The sequence below is a fragment of the Salvelinus alpinus genome, chromosome 2 (genome assembly GCF_045679555.1).
Source record: "Salvelinus alpinus chromosome 2, SLU_Salpinus.1, whole genome shotgun sequence".
Classification (NCBI taxonomy): Eukaryota; Metazoa; Chordata; class Actinopteri; order Salmoniformes; family Salmonidae; genus Salvelinus; species Salvelinus alpinus.
In genome coordinates this window covers 112,606,067-112,624,895 of record NC_092087.1, presented here as the reverse complement: position 1 = coordinate 112,624,895, position 18,829 = coordinate 112,606,067, and the positions used below count along the sequence as shown (strand labels likewise).

Below are 18,829 nucleotides of genomic sequence, written 5' to 3'. Positions count from 1 at the left end.
CATTGTATAAAATATTCTGGGCCCTCAGTTTCCCGTGCCTGTGAGTTCTCGACCGACACAGCTGTAGGCTATTTGTGAAAGGGATAAGAAGTAATCAGGTGTTTTGACATTATATAGATCTACATTTGTGCTCAGGACAGGTAGACTAGTCCTACTTCTATATGTGTAACCAGGTAGACTAGTCCTAGTTCTATATGTGTAACCAGGTAGACTAGTCCTACTTCTATATGTGTAACCAGGTAGACTAGTCCTACTTCTATATGTGTAACCAGGTAGACTAATCCTACTTCTATATGTGTTGTCAGGTAGACTAGTCCTACTTCTATATGTGTAACCAGGTAGACTAGTGCTCCTGCTATATGTGTAACCAGGTAGACTAGTCCTCCTGCTATATGTGTAACCAGGTAGACTAGTCCTCCTGCTATATGTGTAACCAGGTAGACTAGTCCTCCTGCTATATGTGTAACCAGGTAGACTAGTCCTCCTGCTATATGTGTAACCAGGTAGACTAGTCCTCCTGCTATATGTGTAACCAGGTAGACTAGTCCTCCTGCTATATGTGTAACCAGGTAGACTAGTCCTCCTGCTATATGTGTAACCAGGTAGACTAGTCCTCCTGCTATATGTGTAACCAGGTAGACTAGTCCTCCTGCTATATGTGTAACCAGGTAGACTAGTCCTCCTGCTATATGTGTAACCAGGTAGACTAGTCCTCCTGCTATATGTGTAACCAGGTAGACTAGTCCTCCTGCTATATGTGTAACCAGGTAGACTAGTTCTACTTCTATATGTGTAACCAGGTAGACTAGTTCTACTTCTATATGTGTAACCAGGTAGACTAGTCCTACTACTATATCTGTAACCAGGTAGACTAGTCCTACTTCTATTTGTGTTGTCGGGTAGACTAGTCCTCCTGCTATATGTGTAACCAGGTAGACTAGTCCTCCTGCTATATGTGTAACCAGGTAGACTAGTCCTCCTGCTATATGTGTAACCAGGTATACTAGTCCTCCTGCTATATGTGTAACCAGGTAGACTAGTTCTACTTCTATATGTGTAACCAGGTAGACTAGTCCTACTACTATATGTGTAACCAGGTAGACTAGTTCTAATTCTATATGTGTAACCAGGTAGACTAGTTCTAATTCTATATGTGTAACCGGGTAGACTAGTCCTACTTCTATATGTGTTGTCAGGTAGACTAGTCCTCCTGCTATATGTGTAACCAGGTAGACTAGTCCTACTTCTATATGTGTAACCAGGTAGACTAGTCCTACTACTATATGTGTAACAAGGTAGACTAGTTCCTAATCTATATGTGTAACCAGGTAGACTAGTCCTACTTCTATATGTGTAACCAGGTAGACTAGTCCTACTTCTATATGTGTAACCAGGTAGACTAGTTCTACTTCTATATGTGTAACCAGGTAGACTAGTCCTACTTCTATATGTGTTGTCGGGTAGACTAGTCCTACTTCTATTTGTGTTGTCATAGGTACACTTCAACTGTGAGAGACGGAATCTAAAACAAAAATCCAGAAAATCACATTGTATGATTTGTAAGTAATTAATTTGCATTTTATTGCATGACATAAGTATTTGATACATCAGAAAAGCAGAACTTAATATTTGGTACAGAAACCTTTATTTGCAATTACAGAGATCATGTGTTTCCTGTAGTTCTTGACCAGGTTTGCACACACTGCAGCAGGGATTTTGGCCCACTCCTCCTTACAGACCTCCTCCAGATCCTTCAGTTTTCGGGGCTGTCGCTGGGCAATACGAACTTTCAGCTCCCTCCAAAGATTTTCTATTGGGTCCAGGTCTGGAGACTGGCTAGGCCACTACAGGACCTTGAGATGCTTCTTACGGAGCCACTCCTTAGTTGCCCTGGCTTTCTGTTTCGGGTCGTTGTCATGCTGGAAGACCCAGCCACGACCCATCTTCAATGCTCTTACTGAGGGAAGGAGGTTGTTGGCCAAGATCTAGCGATACATGGCCCCATCCATCCTCCCCTCAAATACGGTGCAGTCGTCCTGTCCCCTTTTCAGAAAAGCATCCCCAAAGAATGATGTTTCCACCTCCATGCTTCACGGTTGGGATGGTGTTCTTGGGGTTGTACTCATCCTACTTCCTCCAAACACGGCGAGTGGAGTTTAGACCAAAAAGCTTTATTTTTGTCTCATCAGACCACATGACCTTCTCCCATTCCTCCTCTGGATCATCCAGATGGTCATTGGCAAACTTCAGACGGGCCTGGACATGCGCTGGCTTGAGCAGGGGGACCTTGCGTGCGCTGCAGGATTTTAATCCATGACGGCGTAGTGTGTTACTAATGGTTTTCTTTGAGACTGTGGTCCCAGCTCTCTTCAGGTCATTGACCAGGTCCTGCCGTGTAGTTCTGGGCTGATCCCTCACCTTCCTCATGATCATTGATGCCCCACGAGGTGAGATCTTGCATGGAGCCCCAGACCGAGGGTGATTGACCGTCATCTTGGACTTCTTCCATTTTCTAATAATTGCGCCAACAGTTGTTGCCTTCTCACCAAGCTGCTTGCCTATTGTCCTGTAGCCCATCCCAGCCTTGTGCAGGTCTACAATTTTATCACTGATGTCCTTACACAGCTCTCTGGTCTTGGCCATTGTGGAAAGGTTGGAGTCTGTTTGATTGAGTGTGTGGACAGGTGTCTTTTATACAGGTAACGAGTTCAAACAGGTGCAGTTAATACAGGTAATGAGTGGAGAACAGGAGGGCTTCTTAAAGAAAAACTAACAGGTCTGTGAGAGCCGGAATTCTTACTGGTTGGTAGGTGATCAAATACTTATGTCATGCAAATTAATTACTTAATCATACAATGTGATTTTCTGGATTTTTGTTTTAGATTCCGTCTCTCACAGTTGAAGTGTACCTATGATAAAAAATTACAGACCTCTACATGCTTTGTAAGTAGGAAAACCTGCAAAATCGGCAGTGTATCAAATACTTGTTCTCCCCACTGTATATATATTTTTTTAAATGTTGCTGACACCCCTCCCCAGAGGTGTCTCATTATTGGGATTCATTGCTGATTCCTACCTGTAGCTCACTATGAGGTGTCTAGTGATAAAGGTTAAGGCAAGGCTTTCGACTCTGTCAATCACCACATTCTTATCGGCAGACTCAACAGCCTTGGTTTCTCAAATGACCGCCTCGCCTGGTTCACCAACTACTTCTCAGACAGAGTTCAGTGTGTCAAATCGGAGGACCTGTTGTCCGGACCTCTGGTAGTCTCTATGGGGTACCACAGGGTTCAATTCTCTGGTCGACTCTTTTCTCTGTATATATCAATGATGTCGCTCTTGCTGCGGGTGATTCTCTGATCCACCTCGACGCAGACAACACCATTCTGTATACATCTGGCCCTTCTGTGGACACTGTGTTAACAAACCTCCAAATGAGCTTCAATGTCATACAACTCTCCTTCCGTGGCCTCCATCTGCTCTTAAACGCTAGTAAAACTAAATGCATGCTCTTCAACCAATCGCTGCCCTCATCCGCCCGACTAGCATCACTACTCTGGACGGTTCTGACTTAGAATATGTGGACAACTACAAATACCTAGGTGTCTGGTTAGACTGTAAACTCTCCTTCCAGACTCACATTAAACATCTCCAATCCCAAATTAAATCTAGAATAGGCTTCCTATTTCACAACAAAGCCTCCTACACTCATGCTGCCAAACATACCCTCGTAAAACTGACTATCCTGCCGATACTTTACTTCAGTGATGTCATTTACAAAATAGCCTCCAACACTCTACTCAGCAAACTGGATGCAGTCCATCACAGTGTCATCCGTTTTGTCACCAAAGCCCCATATACCACCCACCACTGCGACCTGTATGCTCTCGTTGGCTGGTCCTCGCTACATATTCATCGCTAAACCCACTGGCTCCAGGTCATCTATAAGTCTTTGCTAGGTAAAGCTCCGCCTTAACTCACCTCACTGGTCACCATAGCAACACCCACCCATAGCATGGCCTGTTTATTGCCTTACCTCCTTACTCCATCACACTCTATATAGATTTTTCTATTGTGTTATTGACTGTACTTTTGTTTATCCCACGTGTAACTTTGTGTTGTTTTTTTGTCGCACTGCTTTGATTTTTCTTGGCCAGGTCGCAGTTGTGAATGAGAACTTGTTCTCAACTGGCCACCTGGTTAAATAAAGGTGGGGGAAAAATGTAATTAAAAATAAATTTAAAAAATCATAACTTTATTGACAACACCCAAATAGATACTGTCATTAACGCGATTCTTCAGTAATTAAACATATTTCTTAAGACTGTAGCAAACATTATATTACACAGGACATTCAAACGAGCCTTACAATTATAATCCAAAGTAGTGTGAAATGCACTCCCCTGAGTTTTCCCCCATTCACATTCAGAATACACTGTGAAAAACTAAAATCTTTGCTCACCATTTTTGCTCCAGGCAGATATTCTACATCCATAACTATCGGTTTCCTCATTAGCAGGGAGGAGTTTCTACAACCAAATTGCATGTGCATCGCCCTCGTGCCGCAATTTTATTAAACACAGAAAGGGGCTTATATTGGAGACCAAAAGTCGTCTGGCACAGTGCTTAGTTTCAACAACATGAATAACTTATTTCTAGCCTACAATCATCGATGTTACTACTAAAATATGACTATTCTTGCTCATTTTAAGACAATTGTCAAATAATTTTAACATTCATTACAGACGTCAATTGTTGTACAACATCATGGCTACGCTGTTGGCATCACCTTTTACAGTGGATTTCCACTGTTGTGGGCCTTTAATCATCTGACTTTGTTGTTCGCACAGGAGAGATACGGGACTATTGTGGATCCTCTGGGGAGCCTCAACAACCTCATGATGCTGACGAGGCAGAGAAGAGTCTCTCCAGATCAGAACGCCTCAATAAACAGCTGCAGAGATCCACAGGGAAGAGAACTCACTGCTGCTCTGACTGTGGGAAGAGATTCACCTCATCAGGCATTAAAATTCATCAGAAAACACACAAAGGAGAGAAACCTTATAGCTGTGGTCAATGTGGGAAGAGTTTTACTACATCTGGCTCTCTGACTTCACACCAAAGAACACACACAGGAGAGAAACCTTATAGCTGTGGTCAATGTGGGAAGAGTTTTAATTCATCTAGCAATCTGACTGTACACCAGAGAACACACACAGGAGAGAAACCTTATAGCTGTGATCAATGTGGGAAGAGTTTTTTTACATCTATCTCTCTGACAGTGCACCAGAGAACACACACAGGAGAGAAACCTTATAGCTGTGATCAGTGTGGGAAGAGTTTTACTATATCTGGCTCTCTGACTTCACACCAAAGAACACACACAGGAGAGAAACCTTATAGCTGTGGTCAATGTGGGAAGAGTTTTAATTCATCTAGCAATCTGACTGTACACCAGAGAACACACACAGGAGAGAAACCTTATAGCTGTGATCAATGTGGGAAGAGTTTTTTTACATCTATCTCTCTGACAGTGCACCAGAGAACACACACAGGAGAGAAACCTTATAGCTGTGATCAGTGTGGGAAGAGTTTTACTACATCTGGCTCTCTGACTTCACACTAAAGAACACACACAGGAGAGAAACCTTATAGCTGTGGTCAATGTGGGAAGAGTTTTAATTCATCTAGCAATCTGACTGTACACCAGAGAACACACACAGGAGAGAAACCTTATAGCTGTGATCAATGTGGGAAGAGTTTTAGTCAATCTATCTCTCTGACAGTGCACCAGAGAATACACACAGGAGAGAAACCTTATAGCTGTGATCAGTGTGGGAAGAGTTTTACTACATCTGGCTCTCTGACTTCACACCAAAGAACACACACAGGAGAGAAACCTTATAGCTGTGATCAATGTGGGAAGAGTTTTTGTCAATCTGGCGATCTGACAGTGCACCAGAGAATACACACAGGAGAGAAATCTTATAGCTGTGATCAATGTGGGAAGAGTTTTGTTCAATCTAGCTATCTGACAATGCACAAGAGAACACACACAGGAGAGCCAATGTATAGCTGTGACCAGAGATAATCTGATAAAAGATCTCTGACTAAACATCAGAAACTACATGAAGGAGTTTCATGATATCAATGAAATGATGTCACAATGTAGAATGTTTTAACATTGTAGTAGGAGTATTTTAATGATGTCACAATGTAGAACCCTAAACGTTTGTCCCCTGTTCTATTGATTTCAACATGATATGGATATTAGCCTCAGGGGGAAAATCCAGGCTCTGAATTGGAAGAGTACTATTTATGAGATTTAGTAAGTACACATTATTCCCAGATTCCGTGTGGTTTTTGAGCTGTTAGTTTTAACAGGACGTGCAACCTCATCTCCCTCCTGTCGCACAAATGATTTTAGCATGATATCGATGAGTGATGACAAATTAGTGTTGCGTTCCTTTGTTTATTGACCCCTACATTTAAATGCATTCCAACATCACGTACAACCTGATTTCCCCTCTAATTGATATCAGTGATTTATTGCTACTTGTCAAAACAACACTGTTTCTGGTGCTTGTGCAGTTTATAAGGAGATTGTTTAAAAAAATACAAGAAATATGATTATTGTGGCAGATGTTTGTGTAAATAGCACATGTTATGTTTAGGTTTTCAATTTATCCCAAACTGTTTCTGCATATTGGTTATTGATTTGGACACGTTAAAACTGTGTTTTGACATTGAGGCTATCCCACCTAGCAAAATGTAATTGAAAAGACGTTGAAAATAATACTATGCAACCAAATTTTTTTTTTTTTTACATTTTTAATTATACCATGCCTTACCATTAAGTTAATTATTGACAATACATATTAACAAAGGGGTGTCCATTTGGTTTTGATATTTCGTTTGGTAATTCATGTAACTTTTAGTAATCATAATTATTTATGCAATCAACTGACAATTTTCGGGTATAAATATATTGACATTGTTGCCCTTCTTTTAGAATAGCAGGGTTCATTCTCAGATGTGCCAACCCAAATGTACTAGAGCATGACATTGGGGACTGGGCCCTGATCCAACAACATGCCTATCGAGTGATCCCTGTAAAGAGAGAGAAGCTTCGCAGTGAGGTGGAAAGTTACTACGGATATTGCAGGAGTTTCCTCTTGAAATCAGACACGTCCTTGGTAAGGACAACCTGGTTGCTGATTGTCTCAAGGGGGGCAGTCAAAAAGATTTGTGTTTTGCGTTTAGCCAGTGCCTTGCCATGGATCACAATTTATTTTGACTGCACGGTTTTCCGTATTGGAGATGAGTTTTGTTTGGGCTCGTTCCAAGGGGACGAGAGTTCTAGAAGCTAGTGAGTTTTAGGAAGGCGAGAGTTCTAGAAGCTATTGAGTTTTAGGAAGACGAGAGTTCTAGAAGCTAGTGAGTTTTATGAAGACGAGAGTTCTAGAAGGGTAAAAATAATAGTTTAGGAATCTATAGAAAGAAAAAGGAGAAAAGATACGATATTATAATACGATTGTATATTATTATTTTGAAATGTTTTTTTCTTGTTTTTAATTGTTGACAGCCAGTAGACAAATGTTTATATTGGTGAAGCATTGTAGTTGATTATAATGTGAAATGGAAGTTGTTTTCTGTTGGTGGTGAGCAAACTTGTCCAACAAAAATATAGGATATATTTGTTGTCTTAAGGGGGAAGGTGTTACAGGCTTTGGTTTTTCCATTTATGTTTTGAGGTTGGACTTTAGCGCGTATAGCTCGTTAGCACGTAGGACGCACTGATTGGTGTCACCTCGTTAGTCAGTATGTGTTACACCTGTGCTGGCTTGTCCATCTCGTTAGTGGGAAGGTGTTTCACCTGAGCTGGTCCAGGTTCTATTTAAGAGTGTCTGGCCCAGTGCTCCAGTTGTCTTGATAGATGTGGAATGTCAACACCTTTAGTTGCTCTACCTTTTTGGTTTGCTTCCTGTCTTTAAGTTTGTTGTGAGTTCCTCTTTTTGGGCAGATTTACTGGGTGTCTTTTAGGTCCCAGTTGTGCTTACTAAGTTTAGTTTCTCAGTTTTTTATCCTCTTATGTTTGTGTATTAAATATTTGTTTATTTTCATAGTTTTTTTTGTATTATCCTGTGAAGCCATTGGGTTGCATCCATGACTGAAATGTGCTGTATAAATAAAGCTTGATTTGATTTGAACATATTGCAAAACAAATTAACCCAATGCCTGACCAATCAACAGACTCTTGGTCCATCTTAGTATGAGAAACGGTGTCAATCCCACTTTTCCAGCCTGCTGAAGGCCTGGTGGAGTGGTAAACACTACCCCCGGCTCTACCAGGGGCTTGAGGTGGTCTCCCACAGCTCTGCTGGTGGAGTGGTAAACACCACCCCCGGCTCTACCAGGGCTTGAGGTGGTCTCCCACAGCTCTACTTATGTCATTTTCTCTGGCCTTGCTGTTCCATTCGATATGATGCATCTATAGCCTCAGTTACACCTGGCACCTAAATGTGACTTCTGTCATCTGGTCACTCCAAGCTGCATCAGGGTCAGATCTACCAGGATGGGCCTTTGACAAAGTCAGGCCACCAAATAACCAAATATGCATCAGCAATGTAAAGAGATGGGGTGAATTAGTAGGGAAAAGTACATTTTACACAAGACCTTCATAATATCAAAGAACAAATGTTTGTGCCTGGGGGGAAATAAACTTTCATACAGCCAAAAGGGGTGAGAAATTACACCAATATCAGTGGACAATTTGCACTAATGTAAATAAACATGGATTATGGAACATGTTCTCGTTTGCTGACGTGATGAACTACTAAGGGGACATAAATATTTACCATCTAAACCATGTGTGACCTCTGGCTGTAGAAGTGTTCTTCCTAACCAGTCCCTCAACAGCTCTCTGACTGAGCTCCACCCTCACTGGGTCTTCAGAGGAGAGGAAGGCTGAGGAGGGATGGAAGGATGAATGGATCAGTCAGTCAATAAAGTGTAGAGCTGCTGTCTATGCTGTCTGACAAAATCACTATTTTAGTCGTTCATTAAAGTAAATAAGGCTTTATGACTGCTGAATACCAACTATCAAACACTTAGATCATGTATTTTCAGGTAGAGATACATCCTTGGGACGTTCCTAGTCCGTTGAAATTGACTTTTAAAAGGGTTAGGGTTAATGGTTAAGGTTAGGGGTTAGGGTAGGGATGTCCCAAGGATTCCAGATAGCATTGACCACCATGCATTCTTCTGTCTCTTTTACATAGCAGGTGTAAAATAAACAGACAAGACAAGTAGGCATGCAGTGCATTATGGTCATTGTAGTTTAAAAATATAATCTAATTATCCTTATCTGTATGTGGGGTTGTTAGAGAAGAATGTGATTGTCAGCCCTAACAATCCATTCTAGCACCTCATCAGGCTCTGTAAAAGTCTTCATTGATGACGTGTTCCTTCTATTCCAGGGGACAGCAGAGGAACTTCATCGATTCCACTCCTTCATCAATACAAGCAGTGAACATCTGAAATTCACCCTCACCTTTGATGCGCATGAAACAAGTTATCTGGACATTTTCATAAAGAAGGAGGGGTGTGGATTTAGCACAGACCTATACAGGAAGCCGACGGACAGGAATTCCCTCTTACGCGGAGACAGCTTCCACCCTACACCCCTAAAAAAACAGTTGTAATACTTGAGTGAAGGAAACATTTGAAATGTAAATTAGTAATTTTAATTTTGTAAATTTAAAACAAAAACATAACTGTTTGTACTTACAACTCAGTTACTAAGTCTTTAACCACACTGTGTTGTTACACTGTTGAGTAAAAACTTATGCTTCCTACACTTTAACTTGTTGTCTGAAAATAAAATGTACATTTTCCTCACCTGCGTCCAGTCAGTAGATGGACTAGATGCCGCTTAGGCCGCCCGTTGTGACTCCGTCAAGAATTCAGACCAGAGCAAGTTTGTATGAAGGTCTGGTTATTAAATGGGTTCATAGTTCAATAGTAATATCCTCTAAAACGCTCTGGTGACAAACTTTTCTGCCCTGTTTCCAGTTGACAATTTTGTTAAATCACATAAATAGTACTCTTCCAATTCAGAGCCTGGATTTTCCCCCTGAGGCTAATATCCATATCATGTTGAAATCAATAGAACAGGGGACAAACGTTTAGGGTTCTACACTGTGACATCATTAAAATACTCCTACTACAATGTTAAAACATTCTACATTGTGACATCATTAAAATACTCCTACTACAACATTCTACATTGTGACATTTATTCATTGATATCATGAAACAACTCCATGTATTTTCTGATGTTTGATCAGAGATATTTTACTAGAGTATCTCTTCCCACATTGATCACAGCTATGAGGTTTCTCTCCTGTGTGTGTTCTCTTGTGTAGAGTCAGATGGCAAGATTGCCCATAACTGTTCCCACATTGATCACAGCTGTAAGGTTTCTCTCCTGTGTGTATTCTCTGGTGTTGAGTCAGAGAGGCAGAATGACCAAAACTCTTCCCACATTGAACACAGCTATACAATTTCTCTCCTGTGTGTGTTCTCTGGTGCACTGTCAGAGAGCTAGATTGACAAAAACTCTTCCCACATTGACCACAGCCATAAGGTTTATCTCCTGTGTGTCTTCTCTGGTGCACTGTCAGAGAGCTAGATTGACAAAAACTCTTCCCACATTGATCACAGCTATATGGTTTCTCTCCTGTGTGTGTTCTCTGGTGCACTGTCAGAGAGCTAGATTGACTAAAACTCTTCCCACATTGATCACAGCTATAAGGTTTATCTCCTGTGTGTATTCTCTGGTGTAAAGTCAGATGGCCAGATCTAGTAAAACTCTTCCCACATTGATCACAGCTATAAGGTTTCTCTCCTGTGTGGATCCTTTGATGAGTTTTAATGCCTGATGAGGAGGAGAATATCTTCCCACAGTCAGAGCAGCAGTGAGTTCTCTTCCCTGTGGATCTCTGCAGGTGTTTATTGATGTGTTCTGATCTGGAGAGACTCTTCTCTGCCTCTTCAGCATCATGAGGTTGTTGAGGCTCCCCAGAGGATCCACGATAGTCCCGTATCTCTCCTGTGTGAACAACAAAGTCAGATGATTAAAGGCCAACAACAGTGGAAATCCACTGTAAAAGGTGATGCCAACAGTGTAGCCATGATGTTGTACAACAATTGACGTCTGTAATGAATGTTAAAATTATTTGACAATTGTCTTAAATTGAGCAAGAATAGTCATATATTGTCTTGTTTTCACATTAGTAGTAACATCGATGATTGTAGGCTAGAAATAAGTTATTCATGTTGTTGAAACTCTAAGCAGTGTGCCTGACAACTTTTGGTCTCCAATATAGGGCCCTTTCTGTGTTTCCTAAAATTGAGGAACGAGGGCGATGAACATGCAATTTGGTTGTAGAAACTCCTCCCCGCTAATGAGGAAACCGATAGTTATGGATGTAGTATATCTGGTAATGAGGAAACCACTAGTTATGGATGTAGTATATCTGGTAATGAGGAAACCGATAGTTATGGATGTACTATATCTGATTAGAGCAAAAATGTTGAGCAAAGATTTTAGTTTTTCATTTTTTTCTGAATGTGAATGGGGGAAAACTCAGGGGAGTAACCTCCATTTACAGGTTGCTTATGAGTGCATTTCACACTACTTTGGATTATAATTGTAAGGCTCGTTTGAATGTCCTGTGTAATATAATGTTTGCTACAGTATTAAGAAATATGTTTAATTTTTGAAGAATTTAATTTTTAATGACAGTATCCATTTGGGTGTTGTCAATAAAGTTATGATTTTTTAAATTTATTTTTAATTACATTTTTCCCCCACCTTTATTTAACCAGGTGTCCAGTTGAGAACAAGTTCTCATTCACAACTGCGACCTGACCAAGATAAAGCAAAGCAGTGCGACAAAAAAACAACACAGAGTTACACATGGGATAAACAAAAGTACAGTCAATAACACAATAGAAAAGTCTATATACAGTGTGATGGAGTAAGGAGGTAAGGCAATAAACAGGCCATGCCATGGGTGGGTGTTGCTATGGTGACCAGTGAGCTGAGTTAAGGCGGAGCTTTACCTAGCAAAGACTTATAGATGACCTGGAGCCAGTGGGTTTAGCGATGAATATGTAGCGAGGACCAGCCAACGAGAGCATACAGATCGCAGTGGTGGGTGGTATATGGGGCTTTGGTGACAAAACGGATGGCACTGTGATAGACTGCATCCAGTTTGTTGAGTAGAGTGTTGGAGGCTATTTTGAAAATGACATCACCGAAGTCAAGGATCGGTAGGATAGTCAGTTTTACGAGGGTATGTTTGGCAGCATGAGTGAAGGAGGCTTTGCTGCGAAATAGGAAGCAGATTCTAGATTTAATTTTGGATTGGAGATGCTTAATGTGAGTCTGGAAGGAGAGTTTACAGTCTAACCAGACACCTAGGTATTTGTAGTTGTCCACATATTCTAAGTCAGAACCGTCCAGAGTAGTGATGCTAGTCGGGCGGATGCGGGCAGCGATCGGTTGAAGAGCATGCATTTAGTTTTACTAGCGTTTAAGAGCAGTTGGAGGCCACGGAAGGAGAGTTGTATGACATTGAAGCTCATTTGGAGGTTTGTTAACACAGTGTCCAAAGAAGGGCCAGATGTATACAGAATGGTGTCGTCTGCGTCGAGGTGGATCAGAGAATCACCTGCAGCAAGAGCGACATCATTGATATATACAGAGAAAAGAGTCGGACAGAGAATTTAACCCTGTGGTACCCCATAGAGACTGCCAGAGGTCTGGACAACAGTTTCACACACTGAACTCTATCTGAGAAGTAGTTGGTTAACCAGGCGAGGCAGTCATTTGAGAAACCAAGGCTGTTGAGTCTGCCGATAAGAATGTGGTGATTGACAGAGTTGAAAGCCTTGCCTTAACCTTTATCACTAGACACCAGTGAGCTACAGGTAGGAATCAGCAATGAATCCCAATAATGAGACACCTCTGGGGAGGGGTGTCAGCAATTTTCTTTTTTAATTATATACAGTGGGGAGAACAAGTATTTGAGACACTGCCGATTTTGCAGGTTTTCCTACTTACAAAGCATGTAGAGGTCTGTAATCTTTATCATAGGTACAGTTCAACTATGAGAGACGGAATCTAAAACAAAAAAATCATACAATGTGATTTTCTGGATTTAAGTAATTAATTTGCATTTTATTGCATGACATAAGTATTTGGTCACCTACCAACCAGTAAGAATTCCGGCTCTCACAGACCTGTTAGTTTTTCTTTAAGAAGCCCTCCTGTTCTCCACTCATTCCCTGTATTAACTGCACCTGTTTGAACTCGTTACCTGTATAAAAGACACCTGTCCACACACTCAATCAAACAGACTCCAACCTCTCCACAATGGCCAAGACCAGAGAGCTGTGTAAGGACATCAGTGATAAAATTGTAGACCTGCACAAGGCTGTGATGGGCTACAGGACAATAGGCAAGCAGCTTGGTGAGAAGGCAACAACTGTTGGCGCAATTATTAGAAGTTATTGATGACGGTCAATCATCCTCTGTCTGGGGCTCCATGCAAGATCTCACCTCGTGGGGCATCAATGATCATGAGGAAGGTGAGGGATCAGCCCAGAACTACACGGCAGGACCTGGTCAATGACCTGAAGAGAGCTGGGACCACAGTCTCAAAGAAAACCATTAGTAACACACTACGCAGTCATGGATTAAAATCCTGCAGCGCACGCAAGGTCCCCCTGCTCAAGCCAGCGCATGTCCAGGCCCGTCTGAAGTTTGCCAATGACCATCTGGATGATCCAGAGGAATGGGAGAAGGTCATGTGGTCTGATGAGATGAAAATAGAGCTTTTTGGTCTAAACTCCACTCGCCGTGTTTGGAGGAAGAAGAAGGATGAGTAAACCCCCAAGAACACCATCCCAACCGTGAAGCATGGAGGTGGAAACATCATTCTTTGGGGATGCTTTTCTGCAAAGGGGACAGGACGACTGCACCGTATTGAGGGGAGAATGGATGGGGCCATGTATCGCGAGATCTTGGCCAACAACCTCCTTCCCTCAGTAAGAGCATTGAAGATGGGTCGTGGCTGGGTCTTCCAGCATGACAACGACCCGAAACACACAGCCAGGGCAACTAAGGAGTGGCTCCGTAAGAAGCATCTCAAGGTCCTGGAGTGGCCTAGCCAGTCTCCAGACCTGAACCCAATAGAAAATCTTTGGAGGGAGCTGAAAGTCCATATTGCCCAGCGACAGCCCCGAAACCTGAAGGATCTGGAGAAGGTCTGTATGGAGAAGGAGTGGGCCAAAATCCCTGCTGCAGTGTGTGCAAACCTGGTAAAGAACTACAGGAAACGTATGATCTCTGTAATTGCAAACAAAGGTTTCTGTACCAAATATTAAGTTCTGCTTTTCTGATACTTCTGTCATGCAATAAAATGCAAATTAATTAATTAAAAATCATACAATGTGATTTTCTGGATTTTTGTTTTAGATTCCGTCTCTCACAGTTGAAGTGTACCTATGATACAAATTACAGACCTCTACATGCTTTGTAAGTAGGAAAACCTGCAAAATCGTCCGTGTATCAAATACTTCTTCTCCCCACTGTATAGTGTTTTATGACAAACCGTTTTTTACAAATCTGTCAAGACACCAACTTAGACTTTACAGTGAAATGCTTTACTTACAAGCCCTTAACCAACAGTGCAGTTCAAGAAGAAGAAAACGTTTACCAAGTAGACTAAAATAAAAAGTAATAATAAAAAGTAACACAATGAGAATAACAATAACGAGGCAATATACGGGGGGCACCGGTACTGAGTCAGTGTGGAGGCTATATACAGGGGGCACCGGTACTGAGTCAGTGTGGAGGCTATATACAGGGGGGCACTGGTACTGAGTCAGTGTGGAGGCTATATACAGGGGGCACCGGTACTGAGTCAGTGTGGAGGTTATATACAGGGGGCACCGGTACTGAGTCAGTGTGGAGGCTATATACAGGGGGCACCGGTACTGAGTCAGTGTGGAGGCTATATACAGGGGGGCACTGGTACTGAGTCAGTGTGGAGGTTATATACAGGGGGCACCGGTACTGAGTCAGTGTGGAGGCTATATACAGGGGGCACCGGTACTGAGTCAGTGTGGAGGCTATATACAGGGGGCACCGGTACCGAGTCAGTGTGGAGGCTATATACAGGGGGCACCGGTACCGAGTCAGTGTGGAGGCTATATACAGGGGGCACCGGTACCGAGTCAGTGTGGAGGCTATATACAGGGGGCACTGGTACCGAGTCAGTGTGGAGGCTATATACAGGGGGCACCGGTACTGAGTCAGTGTGGAGGCTATATACAGGGGGCACCGGTACCAAGTCAGTTTGGAGGCTATATACAGGGGGCACCGGTACCGAGTCAGTTTGGAGGCTATATACAGTGGGCACCGGTACCGAGTCAGTGTGCGGGGTTACAGGCTAGTTGAGGTAATCTGTACATGAAGGTAGGGGAGTGTAGTGACTACGCATAGGTAACAAACAACCAGCAAGTAGCAGCAGTGCACAAAAGGGAGGGAGGTGGCGATTTCATGAATTGTTCAGCAGTCTTATGGCTTGGGGGTAGAAGCTGTTGAGGAGGCTTTTGGTTCTAGACTTGGCGCTGCGGTACCACTTGCCGTGCGGTAGCAGAGAAGACAGTTTATAACTTGAGTGACTGGCGTCTCTGACAATTTTGTGGGCTTTCCTCTGACACAGCCTATTATATAGGTCCTGGATGGCAGGAAGCTTGGCCACAGTGATGTACTGGGCCGTTCGCACTACCCTCTGTAGCGCCGAGCAGTTGCCATACCAGGCGGTGATGCAACCGGTCAGGATCCTCTCGATGGTGCAGCTGTATTACCTTTTGAGAATCTGGGGACCCATGCCAAATCTTTTCAGTCTCCTGAGGGGGAAAAGGTTTTGTTGTGCCCTCTTCATGACTGTCTTGGTATATACCCACGTGGGTGATTGAAAGATGAACTGAGGTCCACACTGCAGTCCAGTTGATGGTGGTAATGCACCTTAAAGTTGGTTTCCAACCGCCATATAAAGTCCAAAGAGGAAAAAGAAGCCTAAAGAAAGGTGAAATTACGAGAAACGAATTTGGTTTACCGTTTGGGGTATCGCGACTGGTTACTTATTTTGATGTGATATGAAAGTATTGTGTGAAATTATTCTGAATTGATATGAAAGTACAGCGATTTATGTTTCTAGAAATGTATCGCAATTGAGAATGGATTCACATTTAGATGGAATATTTGACTATTTTAGCTGCCAGAGCCAGTCTACCTCTGAAAATAACATACAGTCCTTGGACCTTGAGGAGTAACGGGGGCAGCAATCAGCAGTAGAAACAATAACAAAGCGTACTCCCTGCCCGTTTCGGTAAAAAGCTGAGGGATGGTGCTGGAGAAATGCAACCATCCATGATATCAACATTCTAGTTTTAACCATGTTTTGAGGATATACAGTGTTTGTTTATATTTACTGACCTAACATTGGAGAAAAAAAAAGCTTAAATTTTGGGTTCTGATGGGGTACAACAGTTGAACTAAGCTCATGAGGCATTTATAAGTGAATTCTTCAAGAAACAATGGGTACATGTCATTAATGTATAAGTCCCAAAATGGATGTAACAACCACTGATTGCCCCTTTAAGACTACATATTGGGCTAATCTAATAGGAGATATTGAGGACTACAGTATTTCAGGCATTGTCATTGGATGCATTTGATCAATTGTTAACGTTTTGTTGATGGTCCACTCTTGATGTTCTACACGTTACAGTGTAGCTTCAGCCATTCCTACAGAACAACATTAAAGTGTAGAACCCCTTTACTGCATATTGGTTCAACGACTGCAGAGACGGTACTTACTGGTGTTAAACAGATCTCCAACCTCCTCTTCTTCCTCCAATGTGACAGTAATCTCCCCCTCCTCTTTCACTCCAAAAACTGCATCCTCCTCTTTCTCTTCCTCTTCTTTTACTGTCACATCCTCCTCCTCTTTCACTCTGAACGCGTCTTCCTCTTCTTTCACTGAAACGTCTTTCTCTTCTTCTTTCAAGGTAACAGCCTCACCCTCTACTTGTTTTTGTATTGAAACAGCCTCCTCTTCCTCCTCCTCTTTCACCAGAGCTTCTTTCTCCGTCCAGCAGACCTCTTCTTTAGTAGGAGGAGAGTAGCTTAGTGAACTCATGGTCGGAGATGTTAGCTAGCTAGCATTAGCGACTAGCCTAGTTCTAAGCTAACTTAGCAAACCAGCTAGCTGACAAACAACGTAAATATATAATTAAAGGGGCCAACAAGTACATACGACAGAAGTGTGTTTAATACACAGCGACTAATATACACCAAAACAGTGTAAAGCGGGTGAATGTTGTAACTATGTTTGCTAGAAAGCTACCGAGGTGTCTGACTAGCTGTTGTTGTTGAAGAAGCGTCCCGTCCACTAGATTATACGTCACACTGGCAGCATCGCCTGAACCTAAAAGACGCACATCGCCATCTGCTGACTGGAGTGGGTAACGCAGTTGAGGAACCAAAAGTTTATTATTCATTTATTTAATAAAAGTTTAATATTATATTAAGTCGTTCAATGAGAAGCATGTGTTGATTGAATCGTGTTTAATGAGTGAGAGTTTAAAACAAACTTTACACCACTACACATTTGCATTGAACCATACTTCTGACATGGATCATTTTGACCCCAGAGGCATATCTTTTATCATAGCCAAAATGTGGTTTATTCAATTGTTCAAATTTTTCATGACTTTGTCAATGAACTTGTTCTTAATAAATCTAAATCATGGTTTAGTGTTTCTGTATCAAATGGACTTTTAACAAATTCAAATCCTTTGGAGTCATTTTGACCCCAGCCAAAAGCACCTTTGATAAATAGGACGTTTAATTCAAATCAAATAACATTTTATTGGTCACCTACACATGTTTAGCAGATGTTATTGGGGGTGTAGCGAAATGCTTGTGTTTCTAGCCCCGACAGTGCAGTAATATCTAACAAGTAATATCTAACCATTTCACAACATATACCCAATACACATACATCTAAGTATTTGAATCTAGGTTTCTCTGTAGACATGATCAATCCCACCAGAGGGTGGAGGGGCACCTGTATCAGTGGTTTTGACCAGATAGACACCTGCAGATATAGTGCCTCCCATGTATTCTCCCAAGATTGGATTTTTCTATACCACGTATCACATGACTGTGTACAAAACTGCCAACGGAAGAAAACTCTGCCAGCGGTAGAAAACTCTACCAGGGGTATACAGTGCATTTGTTTATTATTCAGACCCCTTCACTTTCAAGTATTCAGACCCCTTCACTTTCTCCACATTTTGTTACATTAAAGCCTTATTCTAAAATGGAAGATTTTTTTCCCTCATCAATCTACAAACAATACCCCATAATGACATCACAATACCATCACAATACCCCATAATGACATCACAATATCCCATTATGACATCACAATACCCCATAATGACAAACCAAAAACAGGTTTTTAGACATTTTTGCACAATTATTTACTTAAGTATTCAGACCCTTTGCTATGAGACTCGAAATTGAGCTCAGATGCATCCTGATTCCATTGATCATCCTTGAGATGTTTCTACAACTTGATTGGAGTCAACTTGTGGTAAATTCAATTGATTGGACATGATTCGGAAAGGCACACACCTGTCTGTATAAAGTCCCACAGGTAACCAAGCCACGAGGTCAAAG

General features: G+C 42.0%; 2 protein-coding genes across 2 annotated transcripts in view; one reads left to right on the top strand and one right to left on the bottom strand.

Annotated features, from left to right (window-relative positions):
* Positions 1–18,829, top strand: part of LOC139552326 (zinc finger protein 721-like) — a 135,745-nt gene that overhangs the window by 104,507 nt on the left and 12,409 nt on the right. The window contains 1 exon segment of the mRNA XM_071363954.1: positions 4,859–6,077. Coding sequence (XP_071220055.1) covers positions 4,859–6,077 — 1,219 coding nt within the window.
* Positions 10,020–17,548, bottom strand: LOC139549246 (zinc finger protein 135-like). The gene is made up of 2 exons (XM_071359495.1): positions 16,961–17,548; positions 10,020–11,113 (listed from the first exon to the last, which is right to left on the bottom strand). Exons 1-2 carry the CDS (start codon positions 17,280–17,282, stop codon positions 10,311–10,313), a joined length of 1,125 nt encoding a protein of 374 aa, XP_071215596.1. The 5' UTR covers positions 17,283–17,548; the 3' UTR covers positions 10,020–10,310.